Source organism: Carcharhinus amblyrhynchos, chromosome 28 (assembly GCF_965287045.1).
Source record: "Carcharhinus amblyrhynchos chromosome 28, sCarAmb.v2.hapA, whole genome shotgun sequence".
NCBI classification, from domain to species: domain Eukaryota; kingdom Metazoa; phylum Chordata; class Chondrichthyes; order Carcharhiniformes; family Carcharhinidae; genus Carcharhinus; species Carcharhinus amblyrhynchos.
Window position 1 is genome coordinate 27,556,296 of NC_137351.1, and position 20,332 is coordinate 27,576,627.

The 20,332-nt window shown below is 47.0% G+C and overlaps 1 protein-coding gene across 2 annotated transcripts in view; it reads left to right on the top strand.

Annotated features, from left to right (window-relative positions):
* fkbp16 (FKBP prolyl isomerase 16) overlaps positions 1 to 14,033 on the top strand; it is a 147,042-nt gene extending 133,009 nt beyond the window's left edge. For both annotated transcript variants that reach the window (XM_080214144.1, XM_080214145.1), the window contains exons 6-8: positions 1,977 to 2,054; positions 12,733 to 12,870; positions 12,973 to 14,033. In XM_080214144.1, coding sequence (XP_080070270.1) covers positions 1,977 to 2,054; positions 12,733 to 12,870; positions 12,973 to 13,059 — 303 coding nt within the window. In that variant the 3' untranslated portion in view covers positions 13,060 to 14,033. The remainder of the gene's footprint in view (positions 1 to 1,976; positions 2,055 to 12,732; positions 12,871 to 12,972) is intronic.
* The last annotated feature ends 6,299 nt before the right edge of the window (positions 14,034 to 20,332 follow it).

Genomic DNA, 20,332 nt, shown 5'->3' on the forward strand with positions numbered 1-20,332 from the left:
GCCAGTCTTGTCCAATTTCTTAATTTTCTCAAATTACCTTCTCTGCGCTACCATAGTTGTCTGAAAATCACCTTTATCCAATGCCATTCCCTCCCATCCACCTAAGCTGCCATTACTTACGTTGAATGTAGTCTTCTGTAATCTGTATTGGTTGTCATGGTTTTCTCTTTGTCTAAGTGGTTGGTAAATGTATCTTTAACAGGGATTTCAATTCTTTTCCCACCACTCATACAGCAGGTTGGAGATGCCCTTGGTTAGCTCTGCCTGTCTCTCTTCTTGAACACAAGTATATTGTCCAAAGCAGCTCATGAGAGAGTAGAAGTGGCTCTTCACAAACCTCGCCCACTTAGATATACCCAATGTCCGGTTGTTCAGCAAATCAAACCAACCAGCGTATCAGTCCTGTGGTGATGGGAAGTGGTGATGGGGGGCTGGTAGAGGAAGCTACTGGCAGCCTCCGGTCCTAAGCCCGCAAGCAGGCAGCCTCAGTGCAATGGTTGCTCTCCACATGTCAGGACAGATGTGGGCTCGCATCTTCCTAAGGTGAAACCTTTGAAGTTACAGTGCTGCTCTCCCTGATCTGGGAAGGGGGTGACGGACAAGGGAGCAAGAGGAACAAAGGAACCTGGACAGAGCCTACCGCGCCCTACCACCGTTCTGGGCTGGTTATCCAAAATATGAAGGAAACTCGAACTGAAACTATTGCATGATACTCAGCTATTGGACCATCAGAACATGTCTAGGCAATAATCCATAGAACCCTCCAGGGCAGAAAGAGGTCCTTAGGCCCATCGAGTCTGCACCGAACACAATCCCACCCAGACCCTACGCCCATATCCCTACATATTATACCCACTTATCCCTCTAACCTCCGCTACCCTGGACACTAAGGGACAATTTAGCATGGCCAATCAACCTAACCCACACATCTTTGGACTGCGGGAGGCAACCGGAGGAAACCCACACAGACACGAGGAGAATGTGCAAACTCCACACAGCCAGTGACCCGAGCCGAGAATCAAACCCAGGACCCTGGAGCTGTGAAGCAGCAGTGCTAACCACTGTGCTACCGTGCCGCCCATGGAATAGCGTGCCATTCCACAGCTAGAATGTACAGCGGCCTTCATCGTCGCTCATTACATTCTTCACTCTGTATCCTACATCAGTAACAGAGTCTCAGTCACATAGAATCATAGAATCCAACGGTACAGAAGGAAGCCAAGAGGTTCATCGAGTCTGCACCAACCACAATCCCACCCAGGCCCTATCCCAATTAACCTCATGCATTTATCCTAGCTAGTCCCCCTGGCACGAAGGGGCAATTTAGCACCTAACCTGCACATCTTTGGACTGTGAAAGGAAACTGGAGTGCTCGGAGGACTAGGGGGAAATGTACAAATTCCACAGACAGTGACCCAAGCCGGGAACCGAACCCAGGTCCCTGGCGCCGTGGGCCAGCAGTGCTAACCTCTGGGCCACCGTGCCTCAGAGAGTCTCAGCCAGCGCCTTTCCCGTTTCCCGAAGGATGCTGGAATATCTTGCATCAGGTCCTGGCTGGCATTTTGCCCCCCTTTAGCTTAAACGCTTTCCGGTCTGAAGCATAAGTAATCTCCACAATCTGGGACGGGGCAGCAGGGGGTGGGGATGGTTGAGGAGAAAAGAGGATTGTGACGATCGGCCTCGCAGTTTGAACTGGTTCCACTCAATACACAAGCAGTGACCCAGGGAGAGAGAGACACAAACTGACTGGAAAAGTCAGTGACCTTTCGCTCACCCAGGATTATAATCAGTGTTGAGCTGCATATCAACGTGGCTCTAAAAATCCCCCGCAGCCATTGCAAATGGCTTTTTAAATTTAATTTCCATACGCTTTTAGCCAGGCAAACTACGATGCAGTCTAGCCACCAAACGGGAGCCGGCCTGTTTACTTCTGATTTGTCGAAATGATTCATTCTGTTTTTCCAATTCTGCTGCAGTTGTTATCCAAACAGGGGGACTACGAGGAAGCCATGGAGACACTCAAGAGAGCGTTGAAACTTGAACCCAGCACAAAGGTAAATAAATGCATTAAACTTCAATTTAACCTTTTACACATATACAGAAGGATATTAGTGTGTGTCTTCAAAGAGGATTACAGATGGCATATCTCAGAGTACAGTTCTAACACAAACAGCGGATGCTGTGCAGGGGTTGTGAACCTGTGTTTGCACAATCAGACTTAATTACGTCAAGGCTACCTTTCACTCTGGGTAACGTCGCGTCTTTGTTATTCATTGGACCCAATCCTCCTGTGGCTGAAGTAACTCATAAAAATAACTTGACTTTCTTGGCTTGAATATTTAATCTGTGCCGCAGCATTGCTGAAAGAAATCTGCTCTGGCCCGTGAACTTTGAGCAGTGCAATACCCTTTGCACTTGGCAAAAAGGCGCCTTTCGCCCCCATTCAGTATCAGCAACCAACCCCACCACTGAAGAGGCGATGCAGCTTGGCACCAGCTCACACCTCGGTGGGATTGCCAAGTAGACACTCACTGGTGAGCACCTCACAGCTGAGGATCCACAGTAGGCGGAGGCAGGGGTATCCCAGGAAACTGGCACTCGGAGGGGGGGCTGGAATCCAAGATTCTGCTGAGCCCCTTGCCAAAGATCTGCCCCTGCGCCCAGGCGTCCCACAGCTGCTGGAGCTGCAAAGGCAGAGTCACGAGTGTCAGGAAGGGATGACCTTCTCAGAGCGCAAGGCCGATCGGGGCAGTCCCATCGCCTTGTGCCCAAGGAGATGGTGCCATCACTGCAGTGCACCGAGGCCAACACAGCGTCTGCAGTGGAGACCTTGGTGCTGGATGTGTTGTCCGTGGCGGATGTCCGCACCATCGTGCAGGGCTCTGACATGGTGCAGGCACAGGTGGGAGTCCAGCGCCAGAAGACAGCGGGGCTTCTGGAGCTCACTCCAGATTCCCTTCCATCCCACCAGGGAAGCCGATGGGAAGAGGTCCTGCAGGGATACAGCCAGGGCCCTCCAGCCAGGGGACCCTGGGGGTCTCCAGTCCATCTGACACTCCCCTTTCCCCATGAGCGACACACTCCCAGTCCCGGAACCGAGGAAGGCAGCAATCAAACGTCAGTGCCACCCGAAACCAGGATTGGAGCCTCAAGGTCCCGGGCCCCCAGGGGGCGCCTGCAAGGTCACCTCAGGTGAAAGGGAATGGAGGTCGGCGGACCACCTCAGCTGTGGATCCTGGGGATCCCACTAGACGTAGTGGGAGAGCCAGGGTGATTAAGAAACTGTAGGCCTTTAATGAACACAAATGTATATAGGCCTTAGTGTAGATAGGTCATCATTTATTGAACGTATGGAATTAACTTTCACTTTGTTCACCCACAGAGCATTCTCTCCATCTGTTAATGCCACCAAGCATGGGGGAACCACTACACTCACCCAGCACCTCACCCCTGTGCAGTCGGGTCCTGTCCATTGCCTGGGATTCTTCCACCTCCTCCTCTGTATGGCCACCCTCCCCCACATCCAAGGAGATGTGGTGCTCCTCCATCTCCTCCACATCCAGATAGTCTCCCCTCTGCAGCACCAAGTTGTTTCAGGCACAGCAAACTACAGTGATGCAGGAAAGTCTCGGGGGGGGGGTTTTATTGAAGGACATCCTACAACCAGTCCAGACACCTCAACCACAGCTTCACAGGCCAATTGCCTGCTCAACCAGCACGTGCATGGCAGCATGAACCTTGCTGTAATGAGTCTCCGCTGGTGGTTGCGGCCTCCGCACTGGCACCATCAACCACCTCCTGAGTGGGTAACCCCTTGTCCCCGAGGAGCTGTCCCTCCAGGGACTGCTCTCCCTCAGAGATGGCTGGGATCTGTGAGTGCCCCAAGATATAGCTGTCATGGGTGCTCCCTGGGAAACAGGCACACCCCCGAATGAAGCGCCTCTTGTGGTCACAGAGGAACTGCATGTTCAGGGAATGGAATCACTTGCGGTTAATGAATGGTGCCACATGGCGCCTTGGAGCAGGCAAGGCCACATGGGTGCAGTCAATCAAACCTTGACTCTGTGGTAAACCTGCTAAGCTGGCAAAGTCCATGACCCTTGGCTTGCCAGGTCCCCAGGGCAAGTTGATATACAGGTGAACCCTCACACTAAGGCCATCTGTAGCCTCTCAGATACATTTGTGCATAGCCAACTGTGAGATGCCCCACTGGTTGCCCACGTTACCCTGGAATGAGCCACTTGTATTCAACGGCAGTGAGTTTATGGGCCATTGGCAGTGGGTGTGCCCACACTGCTGCCAGCTCCTGCACGGGTGTGGCAGAGGGAGTCCACCATCCCCCAGGACAGACACAGCCTTCTACAGCACTGCATCTACAGGTATGATGACTGACATTGGAAAGCCCTCAACCGGTACCTATGTACCTGCGACCCTCCACAGGACACCGGTCCTGGCCCGATGTCTTGGCATGTAGGTGTCTCTGTCAGGTTCAAGGGGATCTCACAGAGACTTATTAGAATTCTAACAGGACTAGACAGAGCAGATGCAGGGAGAATAATCTCGATGGTGAGGAAGTCCAGAACCAGGAGTCACGGTCTGAGGATTCAGAGTAGACCATTTAGGAGGGATTTGAGGAGACATTTCTTCACCCCAAGAGTGGCGAGCCTGTAGAATTCATTATCACAGGAAGTAGTTGATGCTAAAACATTGGATGTATTCAAGAAGAGACTAGATAGAGCACTTGGGACGAATGAGATCAAAGATTATGGAGAGAAAGTAGGATGAGGCTATTGAGTTGGATGATCAGCCATGATTATAATGAACGGTGGAGCAGGCTCGCAGGGCTGAATGGCCTCCTCCTGCTCCTATCCCCTTTTTTTTTGTGTTATGTGGAGCTGCTGTAAATGGCGCTGATGTGATGTCACACCGACACCGACTGAATGTCCAGAGAAGGGGGGTTAATCCCAGAGAGAGTGCTCGCTAATGATATGCTAATGCATTAAAATGAGTTTTCTGTGATATCCCCCCCGGTGGGTTTCACACCATTCTGCTGGCGAGGGGCCGGGAAGATCGGAAGTTGGAAACGCACCGGTGCGAATCGCATGGGCTCAAAATCATTTCTATTTTGATGAACTCCCAGGATTCTTAAACCGAAAACTTGGATCTGCCTGAACTTAAAAGACAAGAAAATCCACGGAGATTTCAAGATCATCCACAGGTCAAATGACGGAGGACTTTAATATATTCAGAGTCTTGTTTCTGCAAATACCCACTGGAACAAGGAGAGCTTAAAGAAAAACAGACGAGAAACATTAATCTATTATTCTACATTCATTTTGGATTATTGTTGAAAATATTGTGATAGAAGGGGATTATTATCAGACAGCCTTTTACCAGACATTTCCAATATTGTGCAAGTCTCTTTGGAACAGTTGAGCACTTTATTCATTCTCCTGCAATTACATCTTTGGCTTTACTGTGTTGCTTCTGCAGATTGTCTGCTATCTGTCCTGCTGTGCTTGCCAGGCTAGCCATGATGTGGAGATGCTGGCATTGGACTGGGGTAAACACAGTAAGAAGTCTGACAACACCAGGTTTAAGTCCAACCGATTTATTTGATAGCAAACTCACAAGCTTTCGAAGAGGGGAACCTCGAAAGCTTGTGAGTTTACTGTCAAATAAATCGGTTGGACTTAAACCTGGTGTTGTCAGACTTCTTACTGCGCTTGCCAGGTTAGTTCGGGTGCTGAGTTCAGACCAAGCTCTACTAGATCTCTCGTTTTAACCTGACACATTGGCCCTTTCGCACCTCAGCCAGTTTTTATCACACTACCCTTTACCTGTGATTTGTAAGATCACCACCCATTTCCCACTCATTATTCCACCCATGTAGCATCCTGGGCCCAACATTCCTGCACATCGCCGGGTAGGCCAGCATTTATTGTCCATCTCTAGATGCCCTACAGAGGGTGCTAGTGAGCTGTCTTCTTGAGGTGCTGAAGTCCATGTGATGCAGATACACCAACAGTGCTGTTACAGAGGGAGTTGATGGGACTTATGATGGAAGGAAGGTCATTGATGAAGAGGCTGAAGTTGGGTTTAACACACTACCCTGAGGAACTCCTGCAGCGATCTCCTGGGACTGAGATGACCAATCTCTAGGCGGCACAGTAGCACAGTGGTTAGCACTGCTGCTTCACAGCTCCAGGGTCCTGGGTTTGATTCCCAGCTCAGGTCACTGTCTGTGTGGAGTTTGCACATTCTCCTTGTGTCTGCGTCGGCTTCCTCCGGGTGCTCCGGTGTTCTCCCACAGTCCAAAGATGTACAGGTTAGGTTGATTGGCCATGCTAAGAAATTGCCTCTTAGTATCCAGGGATGCGTAGGTTAGAGGGATTAGTGGGTATAATATGTGGGGGTAGGGCCTGGATGGAATAGTGCCTTCTTAATCACCTGCAAACTGAGTTTTTGCGATTCACGCACAAGGACCCCCAGGTCCCTCTGCACAGTAGCATGTTGTATTCTGGCTCATGCCATTACTTTTGTCTGCCGTCTACAAGGCACACATCAGGAGTGCGATGGAATATGCTTTATCAAATTCTTTCATGGGCGGCACGTTGGCACTGAGGCCTCACAGCACCAGGGACCCAGGTTCAATTCCGTCTTCGGGTCACTGTCGGTGTGGAGTTTGCGCGTTCTCCTTGTGTCTGTGTGGGTTTCTTCCGGGTGCTCCAGTTTCCTCCCACAGTCCAAAGATGTGTGGGTTAGGTGGATTGGCCGTGCTAAATTGACCCTTAGTATCAGGGGCATGTGCAGAGTAAATATGTGTGGTAAGGGGGATAGGGCCTGGGTGGGACAGCTGTCGGTGCAGGCGCAATGGATCCGATGGCGTCCATCTGTACTGTAGAGATCCTATGACCTTGGTTGCTGCTGCCAAGCATTTGATGCTAGTCCTTGCTTCCCATTTTGAAGGAGGTGGGTGAGCCACCTTCTTGAACCATTGCGGTCATTGTGGTGTTGATACATTAGGAGGGGATTTTAACCCAGCCACAATGAAGGAATGCGATACTGCTCCAAATCAGTGTGGCTAACGGCTTGGAGCAGCACCTTACATTAGAGAGATGGCGATACAATGGAAATATTAGTGACACCCTGCGAGCCAGCCTACTGCTCTGAGTCATGGGTTCAAATCCCACCATGGAAGCTGGTAGAAGCTAATCTGAGTAATGGTGACCATAAACAATTGGATTAATCCAGCTTCTTTTTAATCCTTTTAATGGGGTGTGAGCATTGCTGTCTAAGTCAGCATTTATTGCCTATCCCTAATTGTCCGTGAACTGAGTGCCTTGCTAGGCCATTACAAGGGCATTCAAACTGTCCTTACTCAGGCCAACATGCGAGCCCAGGCTCACTCAATGTGGTTGCCTCTTAACTGCACTCTGAAATTCTGAGCAAGCTATCTAATTGTACCCAAATTAATATTCTCCTGTATAGAGGCAGCTCCAACAACACTCAAGGAACTCAACCCCATCCAGGAATAAGCAACCGGTTAGCCATTACTTCAACCGCAAGCCTAAATATTCATCCTTACGTTACCGGGCATTGTGGCTGTAGTGTGCACCATCAACAGTGTAAGTTGTAGCAACTCACTAGGATTTCTACAACAACAGCTCCCAATATGCAACCTCGACTGCTGATCGAAGGCCAACGCAATCACCTCCAAACTCACTCCCATATCCTGCCACCTTCTCACAAGTGAATAGGAATGGGCAATAAATGGAAAATTTGTCAGCAACACCCCTATCTCGTAGAATTAATATAAAAAAACTCCAGCCCTTGCTTGTGGTAAAGCCTGTGAGTATTTTCTTACAAGGTACAAATCTTTGGATTCTTCTTTTTAATTCATTTGTGGGGTATGGGCATCGCTGGCTGGGCCAGCATTTATTGCCCATCCCCAGTTGCCCTTGGAGGGCAGTTGAGAGTCAACCACATTGCTGTGGCCCTGGAGTCACAAGTTGGCCAGACCAGGCAAGGACAGCAGATTTCCTTCCCCAGAGGACGTTAGTGAACCAGTTGGGTTTTTCCTGACAACCGACAATGGTTTCATGGTCATCAGTAGATTCTTAATTCCAGATTTTTTTAATTGAATTTAGATTCCACCATCTGCTATGGCGGGATTTGAACCCAAGTCCCCAGAACATTTAACTGAGTTTCTGGATGAATAGCCTAGCAATAATACCACTAGGCCATCAGCTGTTAAATTTGCCCCTCTCCGCTATCACTGTCACATCAGAAGTAGCAAATGGGATTCTTTTCTCTCTGTTGTGTACTCTGTCCAATCTGTAATGAACCATCATGGGTTCTACAATCCTGAATTATGTAGTGTTGTCACCACTTGACTACACTGGATTGTAGGAAAAGCCTTGATGTAACTCTGTTGGCTGGAACAACCACCAAAGAACGCTGAGGGCCTGGCTTAATAACAAATAATTGCACAATGCCTCTTGCAGCTAGTATGCGGTTTATGCCAAAGATGAGAACACACTGGCCAGAATTTTATGACAATGATTCTAAGTGTTCAGTTAATGAGAAAATAGGAAAATTGCATGTCTATTTTTCACTCCCAATCTTAAGGACTTAGACATTAAAAATATGGGCTACATCATTTCTACCTGTTACAGATGGTAGGCAGGGCATTATTTGCCAGAGAGCCTGCAGAGGAAGCTATTGCGCATGCGCAACCTCTGTGTCTGCATATACGCAAAAGCAACGCGGAGGAAGCTATTGCGCGTGTGCAGACCTCTGTGTCTGCACCTGCATAGTAGCAACAGCAGAGGGAGCTATTGCATGTGTGCAAATCTCTCATTCTGCCCATGCGCAATCGCAACAGCAGAGGTCTGATAGACAGAGAGTGAGTGTCAGGCAACCTAAACGTGGCTGACCCCCCCCCCCCCCTACAATCGCAGGGGCCTGGGGCCGTTCGCGAGCCCCACACCTCCCAGAAGTGCAGTCGCTGCCATCCCTGCCCCACTGTCCAGACTGATCATGCCTGTTTTCGGGCGCAAAAACTTGGTAAAGTCGGGCATGAGGAGAGTAGCGTGATCTGCGCCCGCCTCTGTGCCAGTTTCCTGTTTACCAAGGCCTAAAAATGGCCACGTTCCGGGCTGTGACGGCCATTTAAATGCATTTGGGTACATTTAAACTGACTTACTGGGCTGCACGCCCCACCTTATCGGCACTTCCCCCCTTTACCACCACGTTAGCCCATCCGAAATTGGCGCAAACTAGACATGCTCCATATAACTCCGATTCGGACGCTCTGTCAGTGAGGAAGTCAGTGCTGAACATCCAACGGTTCTCTGTCTGAGATCGGTGGGGGAAGGGAGGAGGGGCACATGATGGCGCTGGGTGGCAGAGTGGGTGGGGGGAATAAGAGGGTCAGTAATATTGGGGGGGGGGTGGTGAACAAAGAACAACACAGCACGGGAAACAGGCCCTTCGGCCCAACGAGCCCGCGCCGCCATTTCAACATTGTGAGTCCCCTCTCCACCCATGACCCTTGTCTACGCTTGTGGCATTCCACATTGGAAACCACTGGGGTGTGGGGCAATGTCTGTGGGGGCCAGGGAGAGGCATTATCCAGCCCGGGACGGATGTGGCAGGGAAGCAGCATTCTAACTTTTTTTTTTGTCTGCACATGCGCAGTTGGAGGCGCCAATCGATCGGAGCTACAGGGTTTCGGGCGTGTTAAGCCCCACCCACAGGCTTATGCAGCGCGATTCAGACTCACTGATATCTTGTCAGGCAGAGTGCCTTAGAACAGGTCTAAAAGTCAGATCTGAAACACTCCCAGTTTCAAGATCACTCAGAATCAAATGGTAAAATAGGAGCCCTGAGCATCTCTCTCTCTGTAGAAATCACAGTGTCTCTGCATAACATTAAATCTCAAGCATGGTTTGTCCTTTGACATTGGATTTGCATTATTACCAAGTTGTTTTTGGCACTGAATCATTGATGTGTCAAGATAATAAAACAAGAGATAGTCACATCTTTACCATGTTTGTCTCAAAGGTGACAGGAACTCATGTTCTGACCAGAACATCTGTGCCATGTTTACCTGTATTCAGACACCCAAAGCGTACGAGCTCTGAAGTAGATTGCCATGTCCTTCCTAACGTTTCAAAAATTTGCCATGGCGTACTACTGAGTAGGTTAAGCTTTCGAAAAATATTCTGCATTTGCATAGCACCTTTCAGGTCCCCAGAAGGTTCCAAAACATTTCACGGCCAACGAAGGACTTTTAAAGTGCAGCTCCTGTTGTAATGTGGGAAACACAGCGTCCAAATCTTGCTGAGGCTTGATCAGGCTCTGGTCAGACCACATTTGGAACATTGTGAACAATTTTGGGCTCCTTTTCTAAGGAAGGACATGTTGGCCTTGGAAAGGGTCCAGAGGAGGTTCACGAGAATGATCCCAGGAATGAAAAACTTAACATATGAGGAGCGTTAGAGGACTGTGCATCTGTATTCGATGGAATTTAGAAGGATGAGGGGAGAATCTCATTGAATCTTATAGAATACTGAAAGGCCTGGATAGAGTGGACTTGGGAAAGATTATTATTTGCGAAAGGATATATTGGCCTTGGAGGGAGTACAGAGAAGGTTCACCAGGCTGATACCGGAGATGATGGGGGTTAGCTTATGAGGAGAGATTGAATAGACTGGGCCTGTACTTGTTGGAGTTTAGAAGGCTGAGGGGGGATCTTATAGAGACTTACAAGATAATGAAGGGGCTAGATAGGGTAGAGGTAGAGAGATTCTTTCCGCTTGGAAAGGAAACCAAAACTAGAGGGCACGGCCTCAAAATAAGGGGGCGGGGGGGCAGTTTAGAACAGAGTCGAGGAGGAACTTCTTCACTCAAGGGGTGGTGAATCTCTGGAATTCTCTGCCCATTGAAGTGGTGGAGGCTACCTCGCTGAATATGTTTAAGTCACGGATTTCTGATAGACAAGGGAATTAAGCGTTATGGGGAACAGGCGGGCAAGTGGAACTGATCCACTTCAGATTGGCCATGATCTTATTGAATGGTGGGGCAGGCTCGAAGGGCTAGATGGCCTACTCCTGCTCCTATTTCTTATGTTCTTAAGATGTTTCCATTAGTGGATTGTGAAGACACAGCCTCAGAGTAAAGGGGCCCTTAATGTCAAGGGAAAAGGCCCTTAGTGTAAAGGACCCTAAGGACCTTTACAACTAAAATGAGGAGAAATTTCTTCAGTCAGAGGGTGGCAAATCTGTGGGATTCATTGCCACAGGAAGGCTGTGGAGGCCGGGTCATTGAGTGTATTCAATACAGAGATAGATAAGTTCTTGATTGGTAAGGGGCTCAAAGGTTTTGGGGAAAAGGCGGGAGAACGAGATTGAGAAACTTATTAGCCATGATTGAATGGTGGAGCAAACTTGATGGGCCGAATGGTCTAATTCTGCTCCTATATCACAGGGTTGAAAAACAGCTGTGTCGCAATGACCGGGTCATTTGTTTTTTTGCTGTTTTAGTTGAGGGACAGGTTTTGGCCAGCAGGCGAGGCAGAATAGGGCCTTGGTTCATTGTCGCTAGGGGAAGGTGTGGATGTTACTCTGGGCACAGTCTCGTCTCTGGAGGGAGACTCGGACCTGCAACCTTCCAAAGCAGAGAGTAAGCACTTTGCAAAAACCAACAGCCAGTAGGGAATGCTGATCAGGTTCTCAAAGAGAGGGAAATAGATTTGAGACAGGGAGATGGAAATTGGAACAGCCAGAGATACCAGCTTAGAGTAACTGCAACTACTTCTAAATACTTTGCATCGACACTTGGAGTAAACTTTGGTAACTCGATCATCTGCCAAGAATTATTAGCTAAGGCTGCCCTCTGCTGTCGATTTAAAAAATTGCATTTCTGCAAGTCTGTTGTAAACCTGGTGTAGTCAGACTTTTTACTTTAGTCTGTTCAAACACAGTAAGAAGTCTCACAACACCAGGTTAAAGTCCAACAGGTTTATTTGGTAGCAAAAGCTTTTTTCTCGATGATCAGCCATGATCAAAATGAATGGCGGGGCTGGCTCGAAGGGCCAAATGGCCTACTAGTTGCTATGTTTCTATGTAACACTGCAATGAAGCGACTGTGAAAAGCTGGCATGATTAACATTATGTGGAGATGCTGGCGTTGTCACACTATCTGTAACCCCCATGACTTGCCTGGGTTTGCTAAACCTCACTTACTGTACTGTCTGGAGACAATACACATCTCTCTAACCTGGGCTTAATGCTCCCTCCACTCACATTGTTGGCCACTTTAACTCTTGAATAGCAGGTTAGGTGTAAAGACTCGCATTCTAATCAGTAATCTGTAAACTGTCTGTGCTGTTATATGCTCTGTCTGAGGCCAGAATCCTCCATTCGCCTGACGAAGGGGCAAACGCGGAAAGCTTGCGAGTTTACCATCAAATCGGTTGGACCATCGGTTTTACCATTGGTTGGACTTAAACCTGGTGTTGTCAGACTTACTGTAATGAACAACATTCTGAGGTTACTGGTTTTGAGACACTGTCCCTGCAATAATCTTCATGGAAAGATCCATTGGTTAATGTCCATTTCTCTAATCTTTTTAAAAACTGGCGATTTTGTTTGTGTTATCAATGAATAAAGTACGTCCGGAGGTGCTGTCAATCAACATTAACAGGTTTTTTTTATTCATTCCCAGGCCATTCATGCAGAACTCTCCAAACTAGTTAAGAAAAAGACCGGCCAGGCAGGACCCCTGAAGCAAAAGAACAGCACGTGTCAGAAACCTGAGGGTAAAACAGTAACCCCTCTCCCAGTCTCTCACAAACCTGGCCTGGTATGGTATCCATCCTCCTGCACTTAACCTAATCCACAATTAGAAGGGTATTTTTGAAAGATCGTTGCAACTCCGCCGCTAAAACTCCACCTTGTGTTGCAGGCTGTCCCCTGGAAGTGGATTTTCGGAGCGGTGGCGGTGGTCATTGGAGGTGTGGTCACCTCGATCGTCATGGAAGCAAGCAGCTAAGTAGCAGCAAATGGACAAGACACTGCAGAGGCCGCTCACTGCACAAGACCCACCCAACTGGGATGAGTCTGTTCTGGACAGGCTGGCGTCTGGATATGTTCCGATGTTGACACTTCTCGCGGGAAGAGGGAAAGGAAGGGAAAATCTATATTTTAAAATAGCCTCAATGCAGCATTTGCCCAGTTAGAGAGTAGGAGGCTTTGAGCAGTTCCTAAGCTCAGCGCAGGAGTTTCGTTTAGGAAACTACATTGAAATGTTATATTGTTTGCGGTGATAATAATGTGGATATTATCACTGGATAATTCACTGCAAATTTCTACACTGTATTAAACAGAGCTTTATTATCTTAATCATGTAAAGTACACAGCACTATTCAGACAGGACAACCAATTTAACAAATATCAAGGGTCAGATTTAACAATGACATCCATTGCACTTAGGGGGAGACGATCGCTTAGTAGCTAGACTTCTAATCCAGAAACTCAGCTAATGTTCTGGGGACCCCGGTTCGAATCCCGCCACGGCAGGTGGTGGAATTTGAATTCAATAAAAAATACCTGGAATTAAGAATCTACTGATGACCATGAAACAATTGTTGGAAAAACCCATCTGGTTCACTGATGTCTTTTAGAGAAGGAAATCTGCCGTCCTTACCTGGTCTGGCCCACCTGTGACTCCAGAGCCACAGCAATGTGGGTTGACTCTCAACTGCCCTCCAAGGGCAATTAGGGATGGGCAATAAATGCTGGTCAGCCAGCGACGCCCATGTCCCATGAGTGTAAGATAAAACATCTGCCAATTAAACACTGGAAATATTTCTGCAAACATTAGTGACGACATTGGAAATAAGGCCGCTAAATGTATAAATCTGTCACGCACACAGATATGATGAGCCAAATAGCCTCCTTATAGTTATTGCAAAGCAGTTTGCAAATCTTTTCCTTGATTCAATAAATAAATTCTAATGCCAAGAATCCTGTGCAATTGTAAAATCTTTTTTCCGAGTGGGAGGCGAGATTTTGTTGGGATATTTGAAGCACATATCCTACAACCCTTTTACATAGTTTTCTTGTCCAAGTCACAGAGAGGTTAAGCCCTATTATAGTAATTGGCACGCTGAATTTGAAAAGTTTGAGTAGATAACTTGATAGTCATTTACCCTCTGACTTGTTTCTCATTGCACACTTTACACATAATGAATGCAAGAAACATTGGAAAATAAATGTGATTTTATTTAATTTATGGCATTGCTTTTTGTAGCAGGGTATGGAGGGCTGGTAAATGGGGTTAGATAAGAGGTCAGGTGTTTCTCACGTGTTGGTGCAGACTTGATGGGCTGAAGGGCCTCTTCTGCGCTGTACAATTTATGATTTTATTTCTGGATTCCATTCAGCAAATTGTACTTTTGTTTCATTAAAATCCACCAATAGATTTGATTAAAAAACTTGATGGGCACTAATATACAGGCTGGACACCAGCAGGTTTATTTAATTTTGCACAGGATACAGATACAGAGGCAGCACAGAGGTTAGCACTACTGCCCCACCGTGCCAGGGACCCAGGTTCAATTCTGACTTCGGGTCACTGTCTGTGTGGAGTTTGCACATTCTCCCCGTGTCTGCGTGGGTTTCCTCCGGGTGCTCCGGTTTCCTCCCACAGTCCAAAGATATGCAGGTTAGATTGATTGGCTGTGCTAAATTGACCCTAGTGTCAGGGCGTGAACAGGGTAAATATTTAGGGTTATGGGAATAGAGCCTGGGTGGGATTGTGGTCAGTGTAGGCTCGATGGGCCGAATGGCCTCCTTCTGCACTGTAGAGATTCTATTCTACCACTTGGTGGTAGGACACCATAGTTACTCCAAGAAATAAAGGCCTGAGGATATAAACCGATTATTCCTGCTCTCATCTTTCCGAGGACAGTGCCTCTGACAGTGCTGCACTCCCTCATTACTGCAGATACTGTGCTCCAGACTGGGGAGGGGGATTTACATTCGCGCCGAGAATTTACTCCCATTTTCGCCGTGAGCGCAAACAGTGATATGGGTGCGAAATATCGTGAGACATGGAAAATGAGAATCTCCTGAGAGATTTTGTTTTCTGATTCTCCCCGTACCCCCTCCCCAGTGACATCACCAGGTTCCCGCCCAGGAAGGTCAGGAACCTCATTTCAATAAATTTATATATAATTAGCAGCCTTCCTGCCTCATTGATTTATAAAAACAAGAACCGGGTGATAGGAACCTGCTGGGGGCATACAGGTAAATATTACCCTCCCCCGGGGAAGGAGGGAAGAGAGAGTGAGGCCCTAGCACTGCCCCCCGTCATTGCCCTCCAGAGGGTAATGTCAAGGCGGGCCCCTCTGGGGTGGACGTGGTTCCCATTTCCCATTATTGGGTGGGGTTGGGTTGTCCGTGTGTGTGTGTGTGTGTGTGTGTGTGGGGTGGGGGAGGCGGTGTTCCCCATGTCTGTGGGGTGGGGAGGTGTTCCCCATATGTAGGGTGGGAAGGTGGTATTCCCCATATTTGTGTGGTGTGAGTGGGGTGTTCCCTATGTCTGTGGAAGTGGCGGGGGGGGGGGATATTCCCCATGTCTGTGGGACAGGGGGTACCCCATATCCATGGGTGGAGGGAAGTCTCTGTATGTGTGTGGGGGCGGTGGCGTTGTTCCTGTATCTTTTATCAGAGATCCGGGACACCCTTTAAAAAGGAAGTAAAGTTTAGCTGAAGTATGTTACACATTGGTATCCGCATACCTGACCTCTCAAGTCACCGTTCTGAGTAACCTTTTCACATCAATAATTACAACAGAGGCAGCCTTTTATCAAAGCAATTCAATAAATGAATGATAACGAAAACGGGAAATGCTGGAAATACTCAGCCATTCAGGCAGCATCTGTAGAGAGAGGGAACGGTGTTCATTGCCGGGAATCTACTGCCACACCTTCCCTGGAATCGGGGAGGGCGAGGCTCGCAGAATGACATTCTCCAGGATCTTACGAGCCTCAGATGGGCGAGGCAGTAAAATTCCGGCCAACGTGTCAGTTCGGTAACCTTTCATCGGAGCAGTATTTCTTACTCCATACATGCTGCCTGACCCGCTGAGTACTTCCAATTTTCATTTGATGTTTCAAAGATTTCCGAAATAGTGACCCATCAAAGTGCAGTTACAGCCCTCCCACCACTGGTGCCACTGTGGTGCCAGCTAGCAAGAGAATTGCCCCGATTTGGCTGCTATTTCGTTTCACCGTGCTTTGAAACAATGATCAGAGTGTTTCTGTTTTGCTGTACCTGCACATTAACTTACTGTGTTCCTGTATGAATAGACCAAGTCTATCTCACTATCAACTTACATCCCTTTAAAAAAAATCTGTTTTTCTAATCTTACTACCAAACTTTCCCACATTATACTCCATGTACTACTGGTCGCTCACTCACCCAATCTGTCTATGGGTGGGATTTTCCAGCCTCGCTCGAGTGAGACTGGAAATTCCGCCCCCCCCCCCCGAGATCAGTGGACATTTCTGTCGTCTGCCCCTCACCCACTCTGATTCTGTGGTGAGCAAGGTGGTAGAGTTCCGGCATATATTGCTTTACGGCCTCTTGGTATCACGGGCGGGATTTTACAGCCTCGGCTGTCCCGAGCACCTTCTACATAGGAGGGTGCCATTGGCGCTGGGTGAGGTGGAGGGGTGAACCAGGGTATCTCAGAGGGAACGGTTCCTGCAGAACGCTGACAAGAGGAGTGAAGGGAAGATGCGTAAAGTTCCTCCCGAGGTCAACGGATTTTCCACTGTCCGCCCCTCATCCACCCCGATTCCCATGGCGGGCGGGGTGGTAAAATTCAGGCGTTTAGGTTTTTTCCCAGCCTTTCTTCTCCATTGACATTAATTAAGTTCCTCACTCTTATTATCACTCTTGTTTACTCTTTCTTACTGATATGTAATTTGTGTCTTCCACTCTAAAGTCAGACACAAAATATTTGTTCAATGTATCTGTCACACCCCCAACAATAAATTATCCTGTTTCTGTCTCTATGGGACCAAAAGTTACTACAGCCACTCCTTTCTATCTACTTATAAAAACTTTTACAATCTGTTTTTATATTCCTGGCTATTTCAATCTCATTCCATTTCTTACCCCCTTTTTATAAACTTCTAGTCAAACTTTTAAAACACACCAAATCTTCAAACATGTTATTGTTCTTTGTAAAACAGTGAGCCTCATCTTGTAATCTAATACTAGTTATCTTTAACTTCCTTTGGAAACAACAGATGGATTTTTCTTTTTGTTTACTAACAACATTATTTTGCTGAATGTTTTGAATTTTTTATTTAATTGATTTACTGCCATGCGTTTTAGTCTATTTATCTGATCAACCTTAGCCAGGACTCCTCCCTTTGTCTAAATTTAAGATTCTTGTTAAAACCGTAGTGTACCACTTTCAAATTTAATATGGAATTCAATTGTACTATGATCCCCATTTCCCAGAGACTTTTTACTGAGATTATTATTTAAATTTGCCTCATTTCATGATGTTAGATCTAAAATAGTTTTATTATTTGTTGGTTCCTCAACATATTATTGTGGCTAACTGTCACAAAATCATTCTACAAACTCATCTCCTGACTAACTCCAGCATGATGCCAGCACTCAACACATCTTCCCTTCACTCTCCTTGTCAGCGTTCTGCAGGGACCGTTCCCTCTGAGATACCCTGGTCCACTCCTCCACCACCAATGGCACCCTCCTACGCAATCGTAGGAGGTGCAACTTCATCTCTCCTTGCTCACCATTCCAGGGCCCAAACACTCTTTTCAGGTGAAGGAGTGCTTCACATGCACCTCCTTTAATCTCGTCCATTGCACTCGCTGCTCCCAATGTGGTCTACTCTATATTGGAGAGACCAAATGCAGACCGAGAGACCACTTTGCAGGTCACCTTCAGTCCGTCCACAAGCAGGACCCAGCTCTTCTTGCCACTTCAACACATCACCCTGCTCTCCTGTCTTTGGCCGATGGCAATATTCTAGTGAAGCTCAACATAAACTGGAATAACAGCACCTCATCTTCTAGAACCATAGAAAATTTACAGCTCAGAAACAGGCCTTTTGGCCCTTTTTGTCTGTGCTGAACCATTTTTTCCCTAGTCCCACTGACCTGCACTTGGACCATAACCCTCCACTCCCCTGATTGGGCACATTATAGCCTTCCAGACTGAACACTGAGCTCAGCAACTTCAGAGCATGAACTCTCCCCTTCACCCCATTTCCATTTATTTTATTTCATTTCTTCTTTTCATCTTATTCATCCATTTCTATTACTTTACATTTTTCTTTTTACTATTCTGCTTCTAACATTCTGATTTCCGACTGCCCACCCCCCCTCCACACCCCACCTCCCCCAGGGACCAACTGTTACATTCCTCAGGTTGTCTTTTGATACTCTACACCTTTGTTCTGCCATTCACACATTCCGGTGTCTCAATGGACACTCTTAGCACCACTGTCAGCCTTTATCTTCATCATCTGTCTGTATAACGTGCAAGAAACATACTTTTCACTATATCCCAATACATGTGACAATAATAAATCAAATCAAAAATTTACATCCCATTTTTCTTTTTGTCTGTGCGAATTAGTCCCCCAACCCTACCCCCACTCATCCACATAGTATAAATCTTGTCCTATTTTCCTTGTCTTCAGCTCTGATGAAGGGTCATCCTGATTCGAAACGTTGGCTCTATTCTTTTTCCACAGATGCTGTCAGACCTACTGGGATTTTCAGCATTTTCTCATTTTGTTTCAGATTCCAACATGTGCAGTATTTTGCCTTTAACATCTCCTGGCTACCTTTGGAGTGGACTAATCAAACTGGCAAAGATATGCAGGTTAGGCTGATTGGCCGTGCTAAATTGCTCCTTAGTATCAGGGGATTAGAAGGGTAAACACATGGGGTTACAGGGATAGGGCCTGGGTGGGAATGTGATCGGGGCAGACTCGATGGCCAGAATGACCTCCTTCTGTACTATAGAGATTCTATGATTCTATGTGAAGATTAAAGTTCTATATGATTATTACATTACTTTTGTTACAAGCTCTAATTATGTCTTGCTCAATGCTTTATCCAATGGCCTAAAGTACAAAGAACAAAGAAAATTACAGCACAGGAACAGGCCCTTCGGCCCTCCAAGCCTGCACCAACCATGTTGTCCGACTGAACTAAAACCCCCTACCCTTCCAGGGACCATATCCCTCTATTCCCATCCTATTCATGTATTTGTCCAGACGCCCCTTAAAAGTCACTTTCATATCTGCTTCCACTACCTTCCCCGGCAGCGAGTTCCAGGTACCCACCACCGTCTCTGTAAAAAACTTGCCTCGTACATCTCCTTTAAACATTGCCCCTCGCACCTTAAGACCTGTGCCCCCTAGTAATTGACTCTTCCACCCTGGGAAAAAGCTTCTGACTATCCACTCTATTCATGCCCCTCATAATTTTGTAGACTTCAATCAGGTTGCTCCTCAACCTCTTTGGAACACTATATTCCAAGTGTGGCCTAACTAAGGTTCTATAAGTTGCATCATGACTTGCCAATTTTTAAACTCAGTGCCCCAGCCAATGAAGGCAAGCATGGCATATGCCTTCTTGACTATCTTCTCCACCTGTGTTGCCACTTTCAGTGACCTGTATACTTGTACACCCAGATCCTTCTGCCTATCAATATTCTTAAGGCTTCTGCCATTTACTGTATTCTTCCTATCTGCATTAGACCTTCGAAAATGCATTACCTCACATTTGTCCAGATTAAACTCCGACTGCCATCTCTCTGCCCAAGTCTCCAAACGATCTATGTCCTGCTGTGTCCTCTGATGGTCCTCAACGCTATCCATAAATCCACCAATCTTTATGTCATCTGCAAACTTACTAATCAAACCAATTATATTTTCCTCCAAATCATTTTTATGTATTACAAACAGCAAAGGTCCCAACACCAATCCCTGAAGAACACCACTTGTCACAGCCCTCCATTCAGTTTCTAACCACTAATGGTCTCTTGGCAGTCCAGGACTTGAACATTGTTGAAAAGAATGACATGCTGCTGAAACTTTTCATCTTGGACTCATCAGGACAAAGACAAGAATGACAAATTTCAATGGATCATGACATGTTTTAGTGCAGGAGAAAAGGGTGCTGTTTGGTTTGCAAATTGCCTTGAGTTGCTATGACCCTTGTTATTCCTAATCACCACACTTACTGATTCTACTTCCTGATCGT